General features: G+C 46.5%; 1 protein-coding gene across 1 annotated transcript; it reads right to left on the bottom strand.

Annotated features, from left to right (window-relative positions):
- Positions 1-20,173: 20,173 nt before the first annotated feature.
- On the bottom strand, positions 20,174-25,639 carry LOC147889556 (uncharacterized). Its single transcript, XM_087391183.1, has 2 exons — positions 21,925-25,639; positions 20,174-21,375 (listed from the first exon to the last, which is right to left on the bottom strand). The coding sequence occupies exons 1-2, from the start codon at positions 25,235-25,237 to the stop codon at positions 20,981-20,983; spliced, it is 3,708 nt and encodes a 1,235-aa protein (XP_087247309.1). The 5' UTR covers positions 25,238-25,639; the 3' UTR covers positions 20,174-20,980.
- Between the last annotated feature and the right edge of the window lie 1,802 nt (positions 25,640-27,441).

The following is a 27,441-nucleotide window of genomic DNA, read 5'->3' as shown; positions in this document are numbered from 1 at the left end:
AAGGACAAAAGGCCTTAAACAATCAGAATTAAGTGGTGCTTGAGAACCATCATGGTCCACAATTGTGTAGAATCTCATTGATATAGGACATTTTTCACCAATAGATATGAAATCACATGATGCTTGAAGAACTAGATTATAGTTTAAAGGAATTGAATCTCGGGGGGGTCACTATGTATAAACCCTCTATATCACGTGCGTTCAAGGCCTATATTTAAAGTCCCTTATCTGTAAAAAATTTCATTAATAAAATGTACCCCTTTTCTATACAAATCTGTAATTTTTTTCCAAAACTATTTTAAATAGTCCCTTATGTATATTTATTTCTGTAAATTTTAGAAATAAAAAAAATCCTTCTGTTGAACTCACGTGATAGGGTTACATATGATGAGTGACCCCCCCGAGAATTGAATACTCCCAAAGTCATGGGACTATTTGGTCCCTTGTTTACATTCTATCTTAGTTTGGTCTACATTTTAGCACTATTAGCCTAGAACCATGGGCCGCAAAGGAGGGAGAGCCAACAAAAGCACTACTCTTTCAATTTGCTTTTTGGAGGAGCTGATTCGCTAAATCTCACACAATGAATTTGTGTGGGAATTAAATTTGTAAAATTTAAGATATATGGCAAATGAGGGGCCCCTAGACAACATAGTGGCGTTGTCTGGAATGTGATCTCATGCAATGCTATGATTGTAGTATACACAGAGTATGGTTACGAAGTTTTAACAACATGCAAAACTCCTTTAATGACCCAATTGGTTCTATGAGGCAGCATTCCCACATATGGTACTAGAAAATATTTTATGCACACAAACACAAAAATCTGAAGGAAAGCTGACAAATATGTTGCAAGTGAGAGAAAAGAGTTGGAACTCCAATGACAAGGTCAACGTAAATAATACTAATGCCAAGTACACAAACAATCCCAAGGCTTGGACCACACTTCATATTTCTTACAAAGACCCTATTCTTATGAAGACCATAATGCCCAATCCACATTACAGCCATCAATATTATGGAACTAAAGGGACCCAAACCTCCTCCATGTACTTTACTCAAACTCATAATTCTTACAAAAACCATAATGCCAGATGTACATTATAGCCATAAACATTGCATGTGAAAACCATAATGCTAGATGTACATTACAACCACCATAAACATTGTATGTAAAAAGCATAATGCCATATGTACATTATAGCCATAAATATTATAGAAAGAAGCATAGAATTCCTGCCTCCTTCATGCACTTTACTTAACAATGATGCAAAATAAAGGGATACTATGGATCCAAAAAAGAGTAGAAAACATTATAGCCATAGATATTATAGAAAGAACCATAGAAAGCCAGCCTCCTTCATGCACTTTACTTAACAATGATGACATATAGAGGGATACTATGGATCCAAAAAAGAGCAATAAAGACACTCTTGTGCCACACAACCACCATGACCAAGGACATAGTATGTGTTACATGACAGCCTCAACAAGAACATCAAAAGTGATGATCACAAGTATTGCTATCAATACTACATAGTCTATGAAAATGCTATTCTGTACTGATTGATCGTCGCAGACACATGTCAGCAACAACATTGTCATTCTCTATGGAAAGACGTGATAGTAGCCTTAGTTTCTGCAAGTGTCTCCATGTGTGGGTTATTTGCATCATTTTGTGGAGTATGAGACGTGCACTCCTCACTCACAGATCTTCTTGATGGCCTAGATCTCAATGCATAAGTTTTAGTTCCTTTGAATATATATCATAACCAGCAAGGATGAGTTATATGTTGCTCATGTCCATCATAGATATGCCAAGGATATCAGTACCAAAAAGTTTTAGAATTGCCTCTTGTAGTTGATTTCTTTTGCCTTGTGCCATCTTGTCAGGATAAAAATGCTCACTACTATGAAACCTGTATATACAAAATGTTTCAAATCCTTAAGATAGTAGAATATAAAATGCATAAGCATATATAAATGATTCAAACGCTTAAGATAGTGAAATTTGTAACCCTTGAGACATTGCAATGCAAACCCTTAAGACAATTGAGATACATACCAATTCCTTGAAAGAAGTCCTCGATACCAGTCTCTTTAAATGAATGCTAATCCTATTCAATAATAGGACTAGAGACAATTGGAGATGACCTATGAAAGCTTCGAATACATTTCGAACCATGGATCTTGCCAACATAACCACATGGCACTAAGACAGCATTTCATCGATTTTTCCAACATTGCATTAAGGCCCTTCAGAGACATTCAGGGGCACGAGTGTATAGCAATTCTAGGCACTTGTAGTCTCAATTTGGACAGGAGTGCATAGATCGAATTCGTCTCATGCATCGATGGTATCAGTAGATAGATTAACTACTATCAGTGAGACGATGATCAAGACCTTGCCATGGTTAGCACTGCATAATAAGACACTTATATACATGCCATTCATAATCAGTTTCTATGATCTCTGGCATCTATGAAACCAAAAAAAGGGTTTTTTTCATATGAGTTGCTGAGAGAATTCATCTCTTGTCATCCATCTACACTAGCACAAACTCTGGGGGGCTGCTGAGCCCCCCCCTTTTTTCTCATATGAGTTGCTGAGAGAATTGATCTCTTGTCATCTACCAAGCCTTGCTTCAAGAATTTTTGAATGGGTCAGCGTATATGAATAGATGAGATTTTCTTGAACAGTTTATATGAGACAAAAAATTAGGGGGGCTTAGTGTCTCCCTAGAGTCTGTGCTAGCGCAGACTCTATGGATTGGACTAAAATAAATTGCAAACCTATTGTGCTGAGTGCAAGAAATGCCCAGAAATCATGATTAACGTAGGTTCATTTGTGCTGTCCTTATTTCTCTCCTGCTTTGCACTCTCCTCACCTTCGCAGCAGCCCAATTGAGTTTTTAGAAGAGCCGAGGAAGCTTTGTAAAGGTGTGGCTAAGGGAGTGAGATGAGAAGAAAGGGGAGTTGTGTGAGTGCTAAGGAGGAGGAGGAGGTGGAAAGGTGGAAGGAGGGAGGAGAGAGCCAAGAGAGGGGGCGAAGGAGGGAGGAGACAGGGAGGAGAGAGCCAAGATAGGGATTGCTAAGAGAGGAAAGGGGAGCTGTGTGAGTGCTAAGGAGGAGGAGGTTGAAAGGTGGAAGGAGGGAGGAGAGAGCCGAGAGAGGGGGTGAAGGAGGGAGGAGAGAGCTAAGAGAGGGGGCAAAGGATAAGGTGGAAAGGTGGAAGGAGGGAGGAGAGAGCCAAGAGAGGGGGTGAAGGAGGGAGGAGAGAGGGAGGAGAGAGCCAACAGGGATTGCCGAGAGAGGAAAGGGGAGCTATGTGAGTGCTAGGGAGGAGGAGGTGGAAAGGTGGAAGGAGGGAGGAGAGAGCCGAGAGAGGGGGCAAAGGAGGGAGGAGAGAGCTGAGAGAGGGGGCGAAGGATAAGGTGACCATAAAAACCACAAAAAGCCGAGAGAGGGGGTGAAGGATAAGGTGACCATGTTCTTGGACTGCTATCATTAACTAGTGTCAGATTGTGGCAGCAAGGCATAATCCACATTCCGGCATCAATCTTCTCTACCCGATTAATCGTCCCTATAATATCATGTTGCTTTTAAGGCTTAAGATTGTGAAATCTTGGCATAATCCAAGCTTTTGAAAGAATCTCAGCCGCCACCTTTCTCACCATCATTCCAGCTCAATGGGTTGTAATGATGGTCACATGGCTACTTCTAATTGTGGTGTCAGGGAATAATCAACATTGGAATTAGCTCAAACACCACCTGTTTCACAATCCTCTACCCAAGGATAGTGCTCCACTATGTTCTCTACCCCATTTTCAATATTTGCACTCTGCTTTCTTGTGACCACATACCTCGCATTCTCATACTACTCTCTTGTCATTTTCTCCTCTTCATTCTCTCCCACCATTACTTTCGAAGTCTCTTTGGTTGCCTTCTAGCTTTGCATCACATCGCAACACAAGACAAGTCTTCTATACCAATGAGTATATTTGAGTCACTTGCAACACAAAAAACATTTTCTGTCTCAACATTTGTTACTATAATGTCCTCAATACCTGTGAGCATGCCACTATGATACTCTTAATCACTACTATAGCTTCTTATCAATTTGGATCCCATTTGTATTATAGTCCTTTTTTTTAAATAATATTTTGTTGTGTCTTTCATGACATTAAAGGAAACTGTCTTGGGCAAACTTGATTTCAAGAAAGCTAACCCCCATTTATAAGTACTATGAACTTGTAGATGAGATGTAGTATTATGGACATCTAGATGTGAAGTACTATCCATTGCATTTTGAATGACACCTACACTAGTCAACTTAATTATCTCCACTATACAGAGAAAACTCTGAGCATAGCCCTTAAAGTTACCAATTGCTAAAACTTCTCCAGAGCAAGATAACATCTCTACTTTTTCCCCCTCAAAACAAGTTTTCTTGATATCTTGAAATTATGTCTTTGGAACAATTTCATCTTGATCCCAGAGCATTCTGTGTACTTGCATATCAAATATGTCACATTGTAAGATATCTCCCAATGTTTCAAAGTCTCCATGTGGATATTTTAAATGTACTTCAGGATTTACAACGTTGGTGATTATCACTACACATCTTCTCTCACCACAATGTTGGAAATGACACACATTCATAGGATCAAGACTATGAATTCGTAGAAAAGCCACCACTTCATTCTTCTTATATAACACCACATCCATACCCTCTATTAGGGTGAATACCTGTTTTATGTATAAAAATAGATTAGCAAATCAAAAAAAGACACAATAAATAATCATTGAGCTTATTATTACTTAATAACTTTTATATTAAAACTGCCAAAGAAGGCATTAAACATAAACCCTACATCCTAAGCTTTAAACAACTAATACCAAAACATCTTAACCACCGTAAATCCTAAACTTTAAACATTTAATCCCTAAACCCTAAATCCTAAACTCCTAAACACTAAATCCTAAACCCTAAACCAAAAACTCTAAATCGTAAACCCTAAATCCTAAATCCTTAATCCTAAACCCTAAACCCTAACCCTAAAATACAATCAAAATTTAATGAATTTTTTTAATTTGTGCAACAGGTTGGATATTACCCCCAACCTGTTGCTTGAGCAATAGGTTAGGGGGTATATCCAACCTGTTGCACAAGTCAAGAAATAGGTAGGGGGATATATCCAACCTGTTACACAAATCAAGAAATTTCTTGACTTGTGCAACAGGTTCGATATACTCCCCAACCTATTGCTCAAGCAACAGGTTGGGGGATATATCCAACCTATTGCACAAATCAAGAAAATTCCTTCAATTTTGCAATAGGTTGGGTGCACCATTAACCTGTTTCACTTGCAACAGGTTAGGGGATATATCAAACCTATTGCACAAATTAAAACAAAATCATTAAATTTTGGTTGTATTTTAGGGTTAGGGCTTAGGGTTTAGTATCTAGGGTTAAGGATTTAGGGCTTAGGATTTGAGATTTAGTGTTTAGGGTTTTGGGTTTATGATTATGGTTTTAGGGTTTAGGGTTTAGGGCTAAGGGTTTAGGATTTAGGGTTTAAGGTTTAAGATCTAGGGTTTAGGGTTTAGGGTTAAGGATTTAGAATTTAGCATTTAGGGTTTAGGGTGTATGATTATTATTTTAGGGTTTAGGGTTTAGGGTTTAGTATATAAGGTCATGAGCTTAGAGTCTAGAACCTAGGTTTTTTTTTTTTTTGCGCAAAAAGTAGTGCTAGTTATATTACTTGAAAGCGAGAGTACAAGAAGGCCTGAAGGCCAGCGGGCTGTAATCACAAACCGGATTCAGCCCGAGAAGTCAAAAAGCTAAATACAAGCCTCCTAGGGCATAATCATCGGAGAGTGGACAAACAGCCACGGTGGAGGGGCGTAATGCCACTGAAGACTCTGAGTGGAGTGCTGGAAGAATAACTCCCAGTGGTCCTAGTCACGAAAGAAACGTCGTCTCTTTTCCTTCCCTGCCCGGGACTCTCCTTGAATCTAATCCCACTGACCCTTGAGCGTTTGAATGATCGTGCTCCAGATATCTGCAAGGGTCTGGGTAGTAGAAGAAGTCTGAGCTCCTACAGTCTGTGCGCATCTGGAAGTCCAGATATGCTAGCCTGTGATGCTCCCTATGATCTCCCAAACTGGGTGCCGAGGCATCGCTCCTGCATCTGTCTCTATCAAATGCCATGGGAAGCTATCCATGTATGCCCAAGTGGCCTGCGTGATGAAAAAGACAGGATCCTATCTAGAGAACTCATAGGCCAAGTGATGTCCCGGCTCAGTGTTGCACCAACAAACAGCTCCCCAAGTGATTGGTAGCTCGGGTGTAGCCCTAGCTAAGATCCCCATGATTCCCTTCCAAACCGCCGTCTGCGCGTGTGGGCAGCTCCAAAGGCAATGCTTCAGGGACTCCTCCTCCTGAAGACACATCTGACAATGCCCCTCCTACCCCATCTCTCTCAGCCAGCTACTAACTGGAAGCCCCTTGTGTGCCACCATCCAAAGGAAGTAGGAGACCTTCCTCGGACGCCAACTAGCCCAAAGAGTCTTCCAGAAAGTGCGAAGAAAGACCAAGGATATCCCCTGGGCATACCACCTATGTGCCTGTGTGGGTAGCCCACACTGGAGAGCCCCAAGAGCATGCCGGCCCATGCATGCACTGTAAGAAAAGAAGGGGGTAGGGTTCTCTGAGGTCTCCGATGGTGGCCAAAGCCACTCCCCTGGGTCCCACTCCACCTCTGACAAAGAATTGCCCTCCCATATCCAGAGTCTCCAATCCTGGTCCCGCATAATCAGGGGGTCTATATGCCAAGTCTTCCCTTGCATCCCTACAATGGAAAGGCACTGCCAGGGAAGCTGGGGGTCGATCACGGCCTCTCTGCTTTGTAGGCGACTGCCATCAGTGATGGAGAAGAAATGTACCGAAGAATTCGAGAAGAGGCCTGCCACCACCAAAGGAATGCCTTGTGGAGTGAACTGTCCTAGCCACCTCTCATCTCCCGGGAAGAGCTGTCCGGTGCCTACGGGAATCCTCCAACATGCAGGGATGGCAGCATCAATCTCCACTCGCCGAGCTTGGGTCCCACGTGCCGTACCTATTGCTGCTGCCAGCTCGCCTGGGCTCATCCGACTGTAGACGTCCCTCCAAACCTGGAACGAGTGTGTGGGCCCATGCACCCAGAGCGCCCAAGGGATATGGGATCTCTCTCCAAGTTGACGACCTGTATCATCTGTCACCTGGCTGCTCTAGATCAAGGGCTGTCTGTCTGTCTCCTCTCGACAGCTAGGGGGAACCTGAGAAAGGCTGTGTCGCAACTTCCTCCAGACCGAAATGAGGCTACGGAGGAAGGGGGAATGGGGCTGAGTCAAAGGAGCTGAAGTGAAGATCCATCGAATAGAAGGCTGCCAAACACCCCCTCTCTAGGGAGTACACCCACTGAGACCATGCTATAGCAAGAGCTTCCACGTCTATCCTCTTGGGGTCAGACCGCGAATGACTAGCTTGCCAAGAAGTGCCTGACTCTGCAGCTCTGGATCTATAATGCCAAGGCCGCCCTCTGCCTGGGGAAGAATGACCGTCTGCCAGGCGACCCTAGCTCTGGTGGTGCCGGAACCGTCTGAACCAGACCATAGGAAGTTTCGCACCAATCTCCTCAGCTGGGCTACACAAGACCTCGAAAAACACCAACAAGAGGCCACATACCAAGCAGTGGCAAGAAGGACCTGGTTGACCACAAGGGCCCTGCCTGCCAAGGAAAGCCGAGCCGTGCTCCAGAAAGCAAGCTTCCGTCGTATGGAGGCTAGGGCCGACAAGAACTGCTGAGCCGGTGTGATGTCCAAGCCTACTGAGAATCCCAGGTAACGTGTCGTCTGTCCTCTAGGGATCTAGCGAAACCCCAAGAAAATACCCCACTGTGAGCTGGTCCCGGATCTGTAAGAAAACCAACTGACTTATGCCAGTTAATTTTCGCCCCAGCCGCAAGGCAAAAAATCTCTAGGGATAGTCTCACTCGCTCCAGTGACTCGACATCATCCTGCACATATAGGGCTATGTCGTCTGCATACTCGGAGTCCAGCAACTCGGCATCCTCTCGAATAGGGAGACGCATCCCACGAAGACCAGTGGTACGAGCTCAAAGGAAGTGTGTCATGGCCTCCACAAAAAATAGGAAGAGGTAAGGCGCTAATGGACAGCCCTGATGCACGGAGCGCTCGAGTGTGAATCTCTCCCCCATCCTGCCGCTAATGAGAACCCGACTGGAGGCCGATCTGTAAAGGCTAGCAATACCTCTGATCCACTCGTTCGGGAAACCGAACCGAGCGAGTGTACCTTCCAAGAAGGACTAGTCTACCCTGTCGTACGCCTTCTCAAAGTCGAGAAGGAGTATGGTAAGGTGCTAGCCACTATGCTGGGCCCATTCCGTCGCCTCTGAGAAAGTGAAGATGTTGTCTAAGATGCTGCGATCTTGGACAAAACTAGCCTGGGTGTCATGAATCAAGTCATGTAGCAGGGGGCGGATGCGAATGCTGATCATCTTGGCAAGGATTTTGTAGGCGGTTAGGAGGAGGGTGATTGGGCGCCACTGTCTGATCTCTTGGCGGTCCCTCCCTTTGGGGATGAGTCAAATCAAGCCTATCGCAAGGCTCTCTGGCATCTGCCCACTAGAGAAGATGTGCTGGAAGGCTGCGAGCAAGGGTCGGTGGATCTGCTCCCAAAAGGTGGTTAAGAAAGCTCTAGAGAGGCCATCCTCACCTGGGCATTTCTGCCCATCAATAGCACTCACCACATCCTGCAACACCGCAACAGTGAAAGGTGCGAGAAGGGTGTCGCTCATGCTGGGCTGCATGAGTCTTGGTGTAGACCTCCACACCTCCTTTCTGCAAATGCGGCCACGAGGGTCTGGGGGCTCCTGCTGGAATAATGATCTGTAGAAGTCTATCACCAAGTCTCGGACCTCATCTGGATCTGTCCTGACACTACCATCCTCAATCCTAAGGGAATGGAGCTGCTCCCCTGCTGACCTCTGTCCATGAGTCCTAAAGAACTTGCTGCACATCTTGTCGCCTTTCCTATCCCAGAAGGACTTGGAAGCATGAAATGAAAACTCTGAGTGATGCTGGGTAATCTCCTCTAGCATGGCTCGAGCCTAAACCTCCTGCTGTCTGAGCTCCTCTCAGAGCCAAGAGAAGACTGCTGCATCCTCTGAATCGAGGCGAGATCACGTCTAAGACCCCTCTCCCGTGCCCAACACCGCTGTCTGACTTGAATCGCCTCCTGTTGGTAAATGCGGCTAGACTCAGCAAGCGCCTGAGCTACCTGTGCTGCCATATCCCTGGTGGGGTCCCACTCCTGCTCCCAAAGGTCCACTATCCTACTGTGAATCGCTGCTCTGGTGTAGATGGAATCTGGGATCCGGCATGAACGTGGAGGTGAGGACTGAGAGGCCGAGTCTAGGACTAGGATGACTGGGGCATGGTCTGAAAGTGTCGTCCTTGGAACCACTCCTAACTCTCCTCCTCTGCCAAGTGCCCAATCACTAACATAGAAACGGTCCAGCCGCTCCAGGAGTCTGCCTCCCTCCCTCCTGTAGCCCCAAGAGAAGTCCATACTCCCAGGCCATCTATGAAAGGACGGCTCCCTCCAGCTGTCCCGACCTCCCACTGCATAGAGGAAGGAGTCCCAATCTGCCTGCTCTGCCTGAGCTATACCGAGGAATGCTGGGCCCCTTCCCTGCTGATCCTCTAAGGTCTCAAGGTTGTTGAAGTCCCCTCCTACAATCCAAGAGTCCATCTCTAGCAACAGGTCTGTCAAGGATCTCCAAAAAACGGATCTACGTCTGAGATCAGTCGGTGCGTAGATATTGAGGATACCGATGCGGGATCCCTCAATATGCAGGCCCACCCAAAGCGCACGTCTTGGGATCAAAGTGCCAAAACCAAACACATGCTGAACTAGAGAAGCGTCGATGGAGGTGCAGACACCCCCGCTTCTCCCCTGCTCGCTAATCGAAGGTTCCCAGTAGGTGTGGGAGCGTCCTGTGAGGACCTTCCCAGAAATACTGGTCTGTGACACCGAAAGCTTGTGTTCCTGTAGTAGGAGCACATCTACCTTTCCCACCAAGGCTGGCTGGAGCTCCTGTCTGAGCACCATCTTCTTGGGGCCACGGGTGCCTGATGAGTGGAACCCGTTAACGTTCCAAGAAATAATGCGTAAACTCATGAGGGGGGAAGGTGGGCCACAAACAGCTGTCTGCTTGCGGTCGAAGTCAAAGTGGTCGGAGGATGTCTTGTGTGGAGACGAAGGCGCTTCTGTGAAGTTTTCGAAGGGGAGGTCGGATCATCGGACCCATCCTCTAAAACCTTCAGCAGAGGGGAAAGGCCCTTCGTTCCGTGGTGGTAAGCTCTCTCTAACCAGCTCGACGCCTTTGCCAGGGAAATGCCGTAGAAGCCCGCAACCTCTGAAGTCCTCCAGGGACGAAGCCCTTCCGCATAGGCCCACTCCAGCGGTGGCCTAATAATGACCAGGAGTCTGAAACATTTGGCGCTATGGCGCCAACGCAGACGAACATCACCCTCCTGCCACTGCTGCTGAAGAAGCTCCGCTGCTCTGCTACCAATCCAGTCTTGCACCTGCTCCTGGGTCTGGTCACGTATCGTCTCCCAAACATTTTCATTTGTCCATTTCTCACTCCCTTCACTGGAGATAGTGAAGGAATTGCTAGGACCATCGTGCGGAGCCAGAATGGACACCTTACCCTCTGCCCCCCTTTTGCGGAGGAAGAAGATGCTGATGTCTAGGCATGCGGGAAAGGAGCCAATACCCGCTGCATCCAAGTAGTCCCAAGGACCTGCTCGGTAGAACTCCAATGGAAGAGCTCTAGGAGCAGCCCTTGGGCTTGGGGACAAAGATGAGGAGTCTGAACCGGAGGGAGGGGAGCTGGCCACCTATGGGGAAGGGCCTCTCCCCGTCGTCGGGCCCGGAGGGATGGATGAGGGTGAGGTCTGTGCTGGCTTCAGGGCTATAGGTGGTGCAGGTGGAGGAGGGGGGGATTCCTTCTGTATCATGCTCGAGGAAGAGAATGGCATGGAAACCATTGGTGCGGGGGGGGAAACTGGAGGGGGTGGGGGGCAGAGAATCGAGGAGGAGGGGGGAGGGGGGAGGGGGGGATGAGGGCTGAGGGGGAGGCTAGCTGACCTTCTCCTTTCCCTTCTCCTTCCCCTTACCGGGCTGCTGATGAGTAGGGATCATCTGAGGGGGCTCTTGCTGTGGCTGGGAAGGTTTTTTGGGGCCTACTTTGTTGCCCTTCCGTTTTCGTTTGACTTCCATCTAGCCTTCCCCTTCGGGAGGGGATGTCACTGACTGGAGCGAAGTATCCTGAACTACCTGACTGGGGGTCTTCTGAGGTTCCATACCCGTGAAGCGAGGACATGAGCGAGCCTGGTGCCCGAAGCCGTGGCATCTCAGACACTGGTTTGGGCGACTAGTGACCAGAATGCGCTGCATCACCACACCTGTGTCTGTCTCTATCTCGAACTCAGAGGAGATGCTCTGTGGATCAAGGACTGCCACTTTGACATGTGGCACCCCTTGGGCTGCCGCTGCATCAATGTAGGTGTCCTGCATAGGCCAACCAAAGTGCGCCCCCAGGTCCTTGATGATCGGGCGAAGCTCGGTTGCGAGACCTGGGAAGATAAGGGTAACTGGGTGTCGAGGAATACGAAAGCGAGCGTCGAAGTCCGCTACACTGAAGCCCCTATACCAAGGGACCATGAGAATGATCTTCCCACCCACAGAAGTAGGGGATCGTCTGACCATGTCACTCGCAGCCTGTGCTGAGGAGAGCTTAAGCTAGAAAATGCCACGTCCCATGAGTGCAACCTCCTCAATGTGACTGTCCTCGAGGTAGAGGGTGGACTGCAACTAGTCCCTGATGTCTGCTCGTGAAGGGGAGTAGCCAATGACCCTCCCATAAACTGATGTCTGGGAGAAGTCCGTGGCGGCCTGCTTCACCAAGGAGATCTGGTGCTCTATCAAAGTGACGCGATAGGCTGATGGAGGGGGGGGGTCCGTCTGGGCCACCAGTTCCAGGCACGTAGCCGCCATATCGCTTGACTAACTGCAAACTCCAAAGGTGGGGATGGAAAGGAAGAGGAAGGGGGAAGGAATGGGAAACGAAGCGCGAAAAAAAAAAAATCGGGTGAGGTGAGGTGAGGTGAGATGAGGTGAGGCGAGGGTGGGGTGAGGTGAGTGGAGTGGAAGTCGGGTGAGGTGAGTGGAGAGGGAGTGAGATGAGTGGAGGGGGTAGGGGCGTGGAGCGGGCAGGTGAGGCGGGTGGGTGGGGAGCATGGAGCGGAAAGGGGTGGGGAGCGTGGAGCGGAGCGGGTGAGGCAGGTGGGTGGGGAGCGTGGAGCGGAGAGCTTAGAGCAAGGAGCGGAGCGGGTGAGGCAGGTGGGTGGGGGCGTGGAGCGGAGAGGGTGGGGAGCGACGAGCGGAGGGGCGGTGAGGAGAGGGGAAGGGGGAGCGTGGCGGAGAGGAGGAGGAGCGTGGAGGAGAGGGGGCGGCTGGCTACGCAGCAACAGCTAGTGGAAGGAGAGGAAGGGGCCACGTAGAAAGCGAGGGGGGGTAGACGGGCACGACGGGGAGGGAGGGAGCTCGCAGGAGCGCTGACTTGAGATATCTAGAACCTAGGGTTTAGGATCTGAAAATTAGGTTTTAGAATTTAAGCTATAGGGGTTAGGGTTTAAGGTTTAGGGTTTAGGATTTAGGGATTAGAACTGTTATATAAGTTTAAGAGCTTAGATTGTATAACCTAAGATTTAGAGATTTAGGGTGTAAGATTTAAGGTATATAGACTATATAAAATATGCATTCCAAAGTATTTAGTTTAGATATATATAGACTATATATTATATGTTTTCTAAAGTGTTTGTTTATATCCAATACTAGGTATGATCCTCGGATATCCTTTGCATGGTCGATCGAGCATTAAATACTATTTTTGCTCTAGTGTCATGCACATCCGTAAAAGAACACGCTGCTAGGTATGTTATCCAATCAAGCACTTATGGGATGGGAGTGCCACTTTGCATGTAAGTCAATTCCACCTAGTTGAAGGTGTGTGCAAAGTATTGTGCCCATCAGATATGCTTTGCATTGTTGATCAAGCATAAAACACCGTTTTTGCCTTAGTGTCAAGCACATTTGTAAAAAAACACGGTCCTAGGTGTGTTATCGGATCAAGTACTTATCTAACCAACACGCCACTTTTCATGCAACTCAATAACACCTAGGTTGAGTTGGGTGCAAAGTATTGTGCCCATCGGATGTACTTTGCATGGTATATCACGTATTAAACTCCATTTGTGCCTCAATGTCATGCACAACCATAAAAAAACACGTTTTTAGGTGTGTTATCCGACCAACTGCTTATCAGATGGGTGTACCACTTTGCATGCAATGCAATACCACAATTGTTGAGACTCATGCAAATTATTGTTCCCATCGAATATGCTTTGCATTGTCGAACACGACTTAAACACTGTTTTGGCCTTAGTGTCATGCACAACCGTCAAAAAACGCAGTCCTAGATGTGTTATTCGACTAAGTACTTATGGGATGGGCATGCCACTTTGCATGTAAGTCAATACTACCTAGGTTGAGATGTGTGCAAAGTATTGTGATGATCGGATATGCGTTGCATTGTCGATTAAGCATAAAACAGCGTTTTTGCCTTAGTGTCATGGACAACAGCCAATAAAAAACATGGTCCTAGGTGTGATATTCTAAAAAGTACTTATCAGATGGGGGAGCCACTTTGCAAGAAAGCCAATTTCAACTAGTTTGATGTGCGTGCTTAGTATTGCGTCTATCGGTTATGCTTTGCATGGGGGATCACACATTATACACCGTTTTCCCCCTAGTGTTATGCACATCCGTCAAAGAACACGCTCTTAGGTGTATTATCATACCAAGTACTTATTGAATGGGCATTCCACTTTGCATGGAATACCATACCACTGCTTTTGAGGCACGTACAAAGTATTGTGCCCATCGGATATGCTTTACATGGTAGATTGAGTATTAAATACCATTTTTGCCTTGGTGTCATGTACAACCGTCAAAAAACACGATCCTAGGTGTATTTTTCAAACAAGTACTTATCGAATGGGGATGCCACTTTGCACACAAGTCAATACTGCCTAGGTTGAGGAACGTGCAAAGTATTGTGTCCATTGGATATGATTTGCATAGTCGATCGCACATTATACACCATTTTGCTCCTAGTGTTATGCACAATCGTCATAAAATACGTTTGGAGTTATCCGAACAAGTATTTATGGGATGGGTGCACCACTTTGTATGCAATACGACCTAGGTTGAGGCGTGTACAAAGTTTTGTGCCCATCGGAGAAATGTAGATGTGATAATATTAGAAAATTCTTGGTATGTGTATATGTGTGTGTGTGTGGCAAACAATTTTGATACAACAAAGTAAACACCTAGTGCACAAATTATGCACTTCATACCTTGAGTATTGTGTCAAAATAAAAGCTGAAATAAGCTTGTTGATGAGGATAAATACGCCCTTGAATAAAAACACAGTTGTTGTATGACCACAATAGGATCGCTTTGACACCTGTGATTTTGCCCACATGTAAGTTTGCAAATAGTATAAAAAATCATATAATAATATATTAATAGTTTGCAAATGTGTATAGCAAGTGAATAATGGGAAGTGGAAGTGGGAGTGAGGAGGGAGGAGTGGAATGGGAGAGGAAAGTAATAGGGGTGTATGATAATAAGTATAAAAAATAGTATAATAATATATTAATAGTTTTCAAATGGCAAGTGAGTAATGGGAAGTGGAAGTGAGAGTGGGGAGGGAAGAATGGAATGGGAGAGGGGGAGGTAATAGGGGAGTAGGATAATAAGGGAGTGAAATGAGTGAGGGGAGTTAATAGGGGATGAAAAAGAGGAGGGTGAGATGGGGAAATATGGGATTTTGGGAAATGGGAGGAGTATGGGACGTGGTGGAAATGTGGGATGGGAGTGGTGGCAATGGGGGAGGAAGAAGAAATGGATGGGGGGAGGGCCAATGGAAGATTGGGATGAGGGATGGGGGTCCAATGGGAGAGGGGGAGTAATGGGAGCCAATGGGAGAGGGGAGAAATGAAAAGCCAATAGGAGAGAGGGGAGGAATGGAAAGCCAATAGGAGAGGAGGAGGAAAACCTAATTTTTCTTATATATAGTCTTCCTTCTTCATTCATTCTCCCCTCATTTCATTCATTGAAGCAAGAAAGCAAGGATGAGCAAGAAAGCAAGGAAGGAAGAGCAAACTTACAAACTTTTTCCAGGTACTTGCAAATTTTTTTGATTAATTCTTTATCTAGATATTTTGAAGAGAGAGAAAGAAAGAAAGAGAGAGAGGAACTAGAGAGAGAGAGAAAGTTTAGAGAGGAAAGAAGCCTTGGAGGCCGTGGCCTCCAGGAGGAAGAGGGAAGTGGAGGGGAATGAGAGGGAGGAGCCCGGGGGGGGGGGATTGAGGGAAGGAGGGGATGGGGGGGGGGGGGGGGGGTTCGAGGGAGGCAGGGGATGGAGGGGGGGGGGGCAGGGAAGGAGGGGATGGAGGGGGGGAGGGGAGGGAGGCGTGGGGGGCGGGGTCGAGGGAGGGAGGGAGGGGGGGTTCTGGCGGCCGCTGCCGCCAAGACCCCAAGGAGGGGATGGAGGGGGGGAGGGGAGGGAGGCGCGGGGGTCGGGGTCGAGGGAGGGAGGGGGGGTTCTAGCGGCCACGGCCACCAAGACCCCAAGGAGGGGGCTGGGTCGAGGGAGGGAGGGAGGGGGGGGTTCTGACAGCCGCGGCCACCAGGACCCCAGGGAGGGGGCAGGGTTGACGGAGGGAGGGGGGGCAGAGAAGGAGGGGATGGAGGGGGGGGAGGGGTGGGGGGCAGGGTCGAGGGAGGGAGGGGGGGGAGGGGGTTCTAGCGGCCGCGACCGCCAGGACCCCAGGGGAAGGAGGGAGGGGCGCGGGGGAGCGAGGAAGGGAGCAGGGGGGGTTCTGGCAGCCGCAGCCGCTAGGACCCCAGGGAGGGGGCAGGGTCGAGGGAGGGAGGGGGGGCGGGGAAGGAGGGGATGGAGGGGATGGAGGGGGGGGAGGGGAGGGAGGGGCGGGGGGCGGGGTCGAGGGAGGGAGGGGGGGTTTCTGGCGGCCGCAGTCGCCAGGACCCCAGGGGAAGGAGGGGATGGAGGGGGAGGGGCAGGGTCGAGGGAGGGAGGGGGCGGGGGGGGGAGTTCTGGCAGCCGCGGTCGCCAGGACCCCAAGGAGGGGATAGAGGGGGGGGAGGGGAGGGAGGGGCGAGGGGCGAGGTCGAGGGAGGGAGGGGGGGTTCTGGCGGCCGTAGCCACCAGAACCCCAGGGAGGGGGCGGGGTCGACGGAGGGAGGGGGGGCAAGGAAGGAGGGGATGGAGGGGGGCGGGGGGCGAGGGGTGGGGGGCGGGGGAGGGAGGGGGGTTCTGGCGACCGCGGTCGTCGGGATCCCAGGGAGGGGGCGGGGTCGAGGGAGGGAGGGGGGGTTCTAGCGGCCGCGACCGCCAGGACCCTAGGGAGGGGGCAGGGTCAACGGAGGGAGGGGGCGGGGAAGGAGGGGATGGAGGGGGGGGAGGGGCGGGGGAGGGGTCGAGGGAGGGAGGGGGAGGGTTTTGGCGGCCACGACCGCTAGGACCCCAGGGAGGGGGCGGGGTCGACGGAGGGGGGGGCGGGGTCGACGGGGATAGAGGGGGGGGAGGGGAGGTGGGGAAGGAGGGGATGGAGGGGGGGGAGGGGAGGGAGGGGGGTTCTGGTGGCCACGGCCGCCAGGACCCCAGGGGAAGGAGGGGGGGGATGGGGGGGGAGGGGCGGGGGGCAGGGTCGAGGGAGGGAGGGGGCCAATGCCATAGTAGGCATGAAGCCAATGCCATAGTAGGCACTTTCGAGGACATATACTCTCTCTAATGACTTAATAGTCAAGTGATGGAAATTTAATTCCATAGAAATTTAAAGTAACTGTGAAATTTAATTCCATAGACTTATGTGTTTTCTAAAGTAACTGTAATAGACAAGAAATGAAACTACAGTTCCACAAAGACTTTTTAGTTCTCTAATGTAAAGTTGTAATAGACAAGAGAGACAAAGATGACATCTTCTAGGCTGAGCTAATGGAAGGTGTTTTTTAACACCATATGGCTTTGAGTTATATGATCTACTTCTTGTACAAATGTGTCATGCTTTTTTTTTAATGTACTCTAGTTTTTTTTCTAATTTGATTTTTTAAAATCTTACTTTTTGTCTCTTTTAACAACATGAAGTCCTCTTTTTTTAATGTACTCTAGTTTTAATAACAGTATTTTTTCTAATTTGATTTTTTGAAATCTTACTTTTTGACTCAAAGTTTTGTTTTATAAGAGCCTCTTTTTTTTTAATGCTTTATTCAAAATTATCTCACAAAACGAATTTGGACAGTGCACTAGTCCAAAATTAATGAAATAGGTGTTATGTGCTTGTTTTGTTTTAAGAGCCGGCTTTGCTGTGTTGGGCTTGCAAAGTTTGATCTATGTCATATAACATTGCATAGTTAGGCATGCATATTCTCGTTACTTATAAGTATAAACATCAGAATATATGATGGTCTAAATGTTACCATCATGTAATATTCATAGTAAGGCATGCATATTGACTGTATCATATATCATCTGTAGCAAAGTTTGATCTATGTCATATATTATTTGTATAGTTAGTCAAGCTTATTTTTTGTACTTATGGGTATAAACGTCAGAATATATGATGGTATAAATGTTGACAATCAATTATGTAAAATGTCATCAAGCATTGGTATAAATACCTACTATCGATGGTAAAATCTAGCTACAATTTTTTCACGGTTTGCTTTTCTTTTTTAATGCTTATCATTTGGATCCAAAAGTTTTCAAGTATGGGCAAACCATAGCAAGAAAGTGAAAAAATGAGCCCATGGGTAGTAATGCATATACTAAGAATCTATAAGCGGTATGCACTCAATTATGATGGTGGTTTTAAGCATTCCATTTGTAATTTGGAAATGAAATGTCAAGTACCACAGATAGAAACTAAAGTTTTGAATTGAGCACCAAGTTATAGTTTTGAATTGAGATCCACTGTATAGGCATATAGACATTATAGACTTCATTGAAGGGAATTTGACCTTACAATGTAGATATAATTATCAAATAAGATTCATTTTTAAGATGTAAGATATTATAGAACTCGCGCTTGGAGTTACAAAGCACTGGAAGTCAGTATGAGGACAAGGATGGTAGATCCATAATAATCTCAAACAAACTTATACAATTTTATACTACATGAAGAACATTAAGCTCTACTTACCTCTAGTCAATTGTATGAGGTCTTAAACCTTATCTGGTCTTCTGAAAGTGCATGATTTCTCACATGAACTTATGAGTTTTTTTGAGTTTAGTATGCATCGAAAAGATTATACAAGATTGTACATAATCGCTCGTTAATCTCATGAGAAGATAAGTCCAGGAGGAATGATGTCCTATTACCATGTCATCTTTTCTTTGAACTTGTGGAGCTCTTTGAGAGCTCATATGTGAATGAAAGTTATGAGCTTTAGGAATAGATTCAATCACTACTACTTGAATATATTGAGAGTTAGAAGGCTATATTCTCTTAGAAACGCTCTTACAATTTTTTATATTTATTTCAAAGGAAGTTTATTGGAATTCTTAATTAGTTTCAAGATATATGCCCACAAATGTACAATAATTGAGATGATATTCTAAAGGACTTTATAAATGATGAGGATTTGAAAATACTCATCATGTATAAATATGTATCTTAGTTTGCATACAATACTAGGCCTTATAATTTTTATCACGTTAACCTCTTCAATTATTTGCATTTCTATATGAGAAATGGCAATTGAGAATTGTTTTCCATTTCTTGCTACATTTCCTACCTAAGAAATGGTTGCCATTTCGTGTTGCCATTTCTTCATAAGCAATGTTCATGAAAAAGTTGGAAGGAGGTGTTTAAAAAATCCATGATTACTAGTGCATAAAGTTTTTTTTACTTAGAATAGAAGATTTTCGTAGCTTTGTTTTTAAGGAATAGATGGTGTGTATGGGTATATGTCTTAAAGTTTGCAGACCCTTTGAGAACTAGCATACATACATGTATATAGATGGTTTGTGTGGTATAGGTCTTCAAGTTTGTGGCTAGCATTTCCCCAATATGTCTCGTGTATATCTTTGCTAACAACATAAGATTAGTTGCTTTATTTGAGTCTCTAATTTTGATCATTGACCTTATTTGCACTCTATAATTCAATGTCAATAGCTTTTAAACTTCATATGGCTTTCAATTCCATTTATTAGGAGGCTATGGATTTACATCCTCACAAACTAGGGATTTTTGTATTCTTTTAAGAATTTTAGGTTCTATATGGGTGAATTGAGTAAAGTAGTGTGGAGTCATGTAAGGTTATAAATGGGATGGTACGAGTGTACAAGAGAAGATCCCATCTTATCTTTAATGCTTGAATGCAAATCCCCAAAAATCACAAGAAAACACTAGGTTAACAAGCAATGTTCTAAATAAACCTAGAAAGGAAGCAAATTTTCATTAAATTTTCATTATTACTATTGTATAAAGTTGTGACTTAAAATAGGAGGTTTTTCTTGCTTTTGTTTTTGGGAGAGGTTTTGAACTATTACTTGGAATTACTAAGTATGAGGCAACTAATCTCCCTAATTTGCCTTTTGCATATCTTTGGTGGCAAGAATAGTTGAGTTACATGAATCTCTAACTTGACAATTGACTTTTTGCCACTCTTCAACCTCCATTTATGGCTTGAAAAGGTTTTTGAATTTCATATATTTAAAAGGCTATGAATTTGCATCTTTACAAACTAGGGGGTTTTTGTATTCTTTTAAAAAAGGGTTCTTATAAAGTGCCATTTTCGACTTGCAAAGCCTTGAATACCATAAATAAGGAGGGTATGAATTTACATGTTTACAGACCAAGGGGGTTTTGTATTCTTTTAAGAAAAGGTGTTGTGTGGCACTTTACTGAGTAAAGTGTGAGACATGTGGAATTTAACAAGCTTATAAATGGGAAGGTACAAGTGTACAAAGAGCAAGACCCACCTAATTTTTAATGTTTAAATGCAAAGCCCCAAAAATACAAGATTATCCTGTCCTCGTTAACTATGCCCTAGAGGCTAGGAGCCTACCTACATCATCATGGTGCTTTGATAAAAGCTTTAAAGCTTCAAAGCTTCACGCTTTGCATGGTAGCACAATCATTCACCATTCTGTCCTTCCAAATCTGTTCTCACTTTGGTTTGGCTTTGCAAGATTCTTCCGTTGCCTCCCATTATGACTCCCATCTGATGCTACCCTACTCTTTGCTTTGATTTTACGTACCACATCTACACTTACTACAGCTTCATCATCATCGTCGTCGTTTTTCCATCGTCCCTTCATCACATCCGTCATTCTTCCGACGGAATTCTTCCTCGTTGGTTCATGGATCCACAAACTTGCGATGTTGCATCTCTGTTTGACCTCCATGGTTGCGCAACCACAGCTGCCCATCATCGCCCTCATCATCCCAGCTGCAAACACTCGATTTCCAGCTGCTGCAATCAGGCAATTACAGCACGAATGGCACGTAGAAATGATCGACGTAAATTTTTCAGGGAAGACGATGATGAATACTCAGATTGCAGGGACAACGATGATGGATAATCAGATTTTGCAGGGGAGACGATGATGGATAATCAGATCAGGGAAGATGATACATGATATGCATTGCGGCTGCGCAGTTTGCAAGCATTCTGCAAACAGTTTTGCGCTTGTGCGCACGAGCGACGTATCAACTTTTTTGCCGGAAAGTTGACGACGGAATGCATACTCCTTCACTTCAGAAACGAGCTTTCATCGTCCCCCGACCACGTTATCGACATGCTCTCAGGCCCCAACCCCCGGCTCTCCCTCTTTGCTTGATCGAGCTTGTCCGCAGCTTCCCTCATCGTCGGCCTTTCTGCCTGCTGCGTGCTTGTGCACAGCAAAGCTAGCTTCAACACTAGCAATACCTCCAGCCTCTCTCCATCGTTTAGCTTGTCCATCCTTGGATCCATCATCTCTTGCAGACTCGCATTCCTTGCCAAGCCCGCCCTCACCCATCCCACCATGTCCATCCCCTCTGGAAAGCTGGGATCCACCGGGAGCTTCCCCGACACCAGCTCCATCAGCACCACCCCGAAGCTGTAGACGTCGCTCTTCTCCGTCGCCTTCATTGTGTACGCGTATTCTGCACATCACAGACCAGCCAGAAGCATCAGTCGCTCAGAATCGTTGCTCCCTTACCGAAAAATTCTTTTCAATCTTCCTTTGGGAGTCGGGACTCCGTCTACATCCCTTCATTCTTCCCTGACGCGACGCAGTCCAACCCGTAGCCAATCGTAAGATGCTTATGAAATCATTTCATTTCAGAATGTTCCTTTTAAACCGGTATTAAACTAGTCGTTGCTTTAGCCTTTTGGCACCCATCGTGCGTTTAGAAACAACAGAACTTCCTACACTTCCTACTCACACTTCCAGGAAAGTTTGTTCCGTCCGCTTCTCCAATAGAAGCAATATTCAAATACGCTTCAAAGACTGCTCTAAGTTACTACACGTTGCTAAATGTAGCGACAGAATGCTTTAAGACATCCCGCAAAAGTCCAGGCAAACACCACCTTCGACGAGCCGATTACCAAATAAGAAGAGCCCAGCAGGACCTCCGTCCTGGTTACGAACAAGTCTTTCAGAAAAGAAACTCCGATGAAGCGAAAAAAGGCCACTGATCTGAAAAACTCACCAGGCGCAATGTAGCCATACGAGCCTGCGAAGATCATGGACGCAGATTCCGTGGCCCTTGAACCATCCACATGTTTTGCAAGGCCGAAATCACCAACGTGAGCTTCTCCCTCAGAATCGAGCAGGATATTGCTCGACTTGATGTCACGGTGAACGATCTTTGGCCGGCAATCGTGGTGCAAATAAGCAATACCCTCCGCTATTCCCACGGCAATCTTGAAGCGGTCCTCCCACGACAGCTTCTTCACTAGCTGCCCATGCAATCTATCCCACAAGCTACCGTTTGGCATGTACTCGTAAACGAGCAGGTTAAGACCTCTGTGCGAGCAAAATCCAATCAGCTTCACAAGATGGCGATGTCGTATCTTGCCCAATGTTTCAACCTCCCTCATGAAACTCTTGTCATATATTGACTCCTCCTCATTAACCAAAGCCTTCTTCACTGCCAAAACCTGACCCGATTTCATCACGGCCTTGTAGATAGTGCCGAAGCCCCCGGAGCCTATGATGTTGCTATCGCTTAATTCTCCTGTTGCTTCCATAATTTCATTGAAAGTCCAGTTGAGGCCTCTCTTACTGGGAAATAAATGCTCTCTTTCGATCATCGGGGAAGTCGACTTTCTCCGTCGCCTTCTGCACAGGGAAGCCAATAGCAAGAGCAAGGCCACAAAGAGCAGCGTACCGGCCACGATTATACCCGCCAATTGTCCCTTTGACAAACTTTCGCTATTGCCTGTAGACTGCATGGCTCCCTGGCACGGCTGGGCCAAAGGGGCACCACAAAGTCCCATGTTGCCCGAAAATGAACCGGCTGGAAACTTGGAAACTGCAATTGGTATCGGGCCAGAGAGACTGTTGTTTGCCACATCGAGGGTTAACAAACTAGGGAGCGAAGCAATGGCATCCGGAATGTTACCTGTCAACTGGTTGTTTGACAAATTCAATCCCTGCAAAACGCGGAGATTTCCAAGAGCAGAAGGAATGGGGCCCGACAGTGCGTTATAACTGAGATCCAGAAGAACCTGTAAGCTCGATAGTCGACCCAACTGTGCGGGAATTTGGCCTGAAAGAGCGTTTCGGGACAGACTGAGCTCCAAAAGGTTATCCAAACTGCCAATAGATGACGGTATTGTGCCGTTAAATTGATTATCGTGCAAATCCAGTGTCGTTAGCTGTGAAAGAGCCCCTATTTCTACAGGAATCGATCCGATGAACCGGTTCGCACTCAGCTGTAAAAGCTCGAGCTTGGATAGCCTCCCCAACTCTGGAGGGACACTACCGGTTAGCTCCCCATTAGACGAAAGGTCGAGCCTTGTTAAGACAGGCAATTGATCCAGGCCCGCAGGAATGGTTCCCGACAGGCGATTATTGCCAAGGAAGAGTTGCATGAGAACGCTGCATTTCGTAATTTCAGATGGAATCGACCCATTAAGATTATTGTAGCTCAAATCCAGAAGGCCCAAGCTAGAAATATTACCAAGCTCGGGTGGAATGCTTCCACTGAGCGCATTGTGCCCAAGCCTCAGCCGTGCAAGACCACCAGACTTGCCCAACTGCTTGGGAATTTTACCTTCCAATGAGTTGTTAGTCAGATCAAATATCAAGAGCTTACCATGCGACCCAAATTCGGGAATAGAGCCAGTGAGTCTATTGTTGTAAATGTTGACTTTCCTCAGGCTCTTGCAATTCAACAGCTCAGATGGAAGGGACCCTGAAAGATTGTTTTCGTAGAGCAGTAATGAGTCTAGTTGACTTAACATACCTAGCGTGCTCGGTATGTTTCCCGTCAATGAGTTGGTTGCAAAATCTAACATTTGCAGACTGCTGCAGTTTCCCAACGAGGGAGGGATTTCTCCTGACAAATTATTTTGTCTCAAATGGAAGAAATTCAAAACTTTCAATTGGCCAAAGGACGAAGGGATTGAACCCGAGAGGTGGTTTCCGAAGAAATCCAATTGCTGCACCGATAAACAGTTCCCCAATTCGGAAGGTATAGGCCCCGAAAGATTGTTGTTATAGAGAAAGAACTGCTGAAGATGAACGAGCCGCCCAAGTTCTGGTGGGATGGTCCCCGTCAACTCGTTCTCATAAAGAGCAAGGACTTGTAGTTTCTCCAGTCTCCCTAGCGATGCAGGAATGCTACCGCTGAGTGTGTTGTTGTGTAGGAGTAAGGCCGTCAAATTGGAAAGGGTGGCAAGCTGAGAGGGAATACTACCGGTAAGCTTATTATCAGATAGCTCTATCTGCTCCAGGTTACTGCAATTAGCCAACTCAATGGGGATGCTTCCAGAGAACATGTTATCGGAGAGATAGAGGTACTTCAAAGAGGACATGTTCGAAAGACTAGCAGGGATCTGTCCAACTAGACTGTTGTTGTGTAGAACCAAATACACAAGGTTGACAAGGCCTCCAACGGACGAAGGAATGGTACCCGTCAAATTGTTCACGGAGAGATCAAGATTATTGAGCAGCACTAGGTTCCCCAACTCCGGGGGAATGGACCCATTCAACTGATTGCCATAGAGTGCCAAATCAGTGAGCTTGACTAGCTTGCCAAGCTCCACCGGAATGGAGCCAACTAGATTATTGTGCTCAAGTTCGAGAGTGGTCAACAAATTGCAATCCCCCAACTGGGGAGGAATCGTCCCCGACAAGGAGTTCTCGTCCAGGCGCAGAGTCCCAAGATTGGAGAGCTTTCCCAATTCCGGAGGGATCACACCAGTGAAGTTGCAGGAAGCGAGACCCAGGACTTGAAGTTGGCTCCAGTTACCGAACTCAGGGGGGATGGGACCAGTGAGCGGATTACCACCGGCGCGGAAGACTTGGAGGGTGGAAATGCGGGAGAGTTCGGGAGGTAAGAACCCAGAGAGTTGGTTAGAGAAAAGGAGGAGGGAGGTGAGGGAGGAGATGTTGGATAAGGAAGCGGGGATGGGGCCCGAGAGGGAGTTGCCGGAGAGGTCGAGGGTGGTGAGGCCAAGGAGATTGGAGAAGGAAGGGGGGAGAGGGCCGGAGAGGTTCATGTTGGCGAGGGAGAGGGAGGAGATGCGGTGGAGGAGGGGGTCACAGGAGACACCAGTCCAGCTACAGACGGAGGAGAGGTGGGAAGAGGACCAGTCGGAGAGATGATTCAAGGGGTCAAGGAGGAGGAGCTTGGCAGCTGTAAGGGACGCTGCATCCTGCAACAAAAGAGAAGAAGAAGAAGAAGCAGCAGCAGCAGCAACAGCTATGGAGGAGGAGTAGATGCTGCAAGAGAGTATGATCATCGTGCAGCAAAATGGTAGCAACCAAGAACTCAACTTCATCGTCCTCTTCATTGCTGGGAAGTTCAAAGGCAATGGCGAACTCGCTCTCTCCCTGTCTATGCCTCCTTTTATGCCCACTCAGGTGTGGGCTATGGCTATGGCTGCATTCTCCAAGCGAATAGAAGAGAAGAAGAAGAAGAGGAAGCAACGGCTATGGAGGAGGAGCTGATGCTGCAGGAGAGTATGATCATGGTCAAGTAAAACGGTAGCAACTAAAAGCTCATCAATGTCGTGCTCTTCATATAAGCTGAGGAGTTCAAAGGCAATGCCCACCTCTCTCTGTCTCTCTCTCTCTGGGCTATGGCGATGGCAAGCTTGAGGTCTGTGCGGTTTTAGCTATGGCGATGCCAAGCTCGAGCTCTGTGAGCTCGAGAAGCTACGGCGAAGGGAGGATGAGGAGTTTGAGCAGCTTGAAACGCGCAACGGAATGCTGGGTGATAAATAAAGGTGGCCTTGAGTACAAATAGAGGCGCCATTGCATAGAAGGTTCGCCTCTGCCACGTCCCCTTGCCCCGTCACATCCCACCCCTCCACCTGGAAAACCCCCCTCCGCTACACTGTCAAACGCCATCCTTCACAAAATTAAACCAAAGGCAAGCTGCACATCCCACTGCATGATTTCTCAGTGTGGCACACCCACCTACCTACCCACTAAAGCCCTAATGACCAATGAGCTAATTCCCCATCATAATGTCTGGTGAAAATGTGGATTTTATGTTATTTTCATGCCTTGAGGAATTATAAAGTTTGGTGTAAATGTGGATTTTATGTCATTTTCAAGCCTATTATACCATTCCACTATTAACCTCAACAGCCCTCTTATTTTTTTCCACAAAAACATAGACCTTGTAGTAGCTAATGCCTATGGCCTTGAGAGTCCCAAACTTATGCGCTTCCATTGGTTGAGAGATCTTGGACAAGGGTCTAGTGCTAGACAAAAATGGAGCTTTGCACATCCACCAATCTGGCTAAGATGCTTGTATAGGGTTCTAGCCAATGATTTGCGAGGCGGTGTCTTGCCCGTAGACCATTGATTCAGTCTCCAGTCCTCCATGGGTATTGTGTTTGTAGGATTCAAGGATACACTTTAACACTGCTTGTAGTAGATCCGCCTCCCCATCAGTGAGGGAGAAAGCATGTCGCATTTGATCCACGCTGCGCCAATCAACCGTCCTTTGATCCCATAGGTCCTCCCACTATGATTGTACTCTTGGTAGTGCAATGTGCTTTTACACTAACCACTAAGCTCATGTTTATCATGATAGCATTTAGATCTAGGTCAATTTGTAATCCATTGGTTAGATTTAATGAGATTTCACGATCTCTTTTGCCCCTCTTTTAGTATTTTTTAATACTATAGGTATTTAAAAGCATCTTCTTTGTTATTTTTTAGATCCATATTAAGTGTGTGTATCAAACCCCTTATAATAGACTTCATTGTTTGAATCAATGTTGTGAGGTTATGAGGATTGGTAGTATTGTTCAGCTCATCAAATGGAAGACGTGAGGACTCTTTGCCTACCCTTGAAACCTAACAAAATAATTCCTTTTATCTTCTTACCGCAAGAGCATGCTTACTCGGGATGGAGCTCTTCGCACCACTCTAGGTTACTACACACTATTAGCATGCTATATGCTCTTTACCCTCTCAATTTAGGCATCAATCATGTAGGGGGCCCTTGGTTGTATTGTAGAGGCTACTCTAGGCACCTCTTTGTTAAATACAAAATGGGCCCTTTTGTGTGCCTCCCCGCCGCTAGTTGGCAATGCCAAAAGGGGATGAGTGGAGCTAACACCGTGGAAGACCTTTAGTGCCCAAACAATTGCTATGATTCATTGAGGACAGATGTAGTAAATCAATTGGCATCTTTAGAACAACTTGCACAAATGAAGGTTTCAACCTCTAAAGGATAGAGTGTAAACCAACAATAGTAATTAGAGGAGCTATGAACAATAAGTAGTCCTAAAATAGAAGGGGTGGCTAATCTCTAACCTAACATGATCAACCATTTCGGTAGTTTTAATGGGGGGACTTCTATAGGGCAATTGTTGGGGAGCATCCCCCAATACACCAAATGCACGGGAACCTTCACAGCGTGAGCATTTCTACTCGCCAACGCCAACGCGGGAATGCGCTCTTAGGTGCCATTTTCTCACACTTGACGGTGCCATTTTCTCGGAGTGGTGACGCTTTGCCTTTCTTTCAATCTCGCATT

The sequence above is a fragment of the Dipteris shenzhenensis genome, chromosome 20 (genome assembly GCF_047967505.1).
Source record: "Dipteris shenzhenensis isolate YYH24624 ecotype China chromosome 20, Dip_SZ_1.0, whole genome shotgun sequence".
Classification (NCBI taxonomy): Eukaryota; Viridiplantae; Streptophyta; class Polypodiopsida; order Gleicheniales; family Dipteridaceae; genus Dipteris; species Dipteris shenzhenensis.
The sequence above is the reverse complement of the archived record's forward strand: the minus strand, read 5'-3'. Positions and strand labels throughout refer to the sequence as shown.

Coding starts and splice junctions, on each gene's coding strand:
- LOC147889556 (XM_087391183.1), bottom strand. CDS start 25,237: ATGAAGAGGACGATGAAGTTGAGTTCTTGGTTGCTACCATTTTGCTGC. Junction 21,376..21,924: donor GTATGGCTACATTGCGCCTG/GTGAGTTTTTCA, acceptor TGTGATGTGCAG/AATACGCGTACACAATGAAG.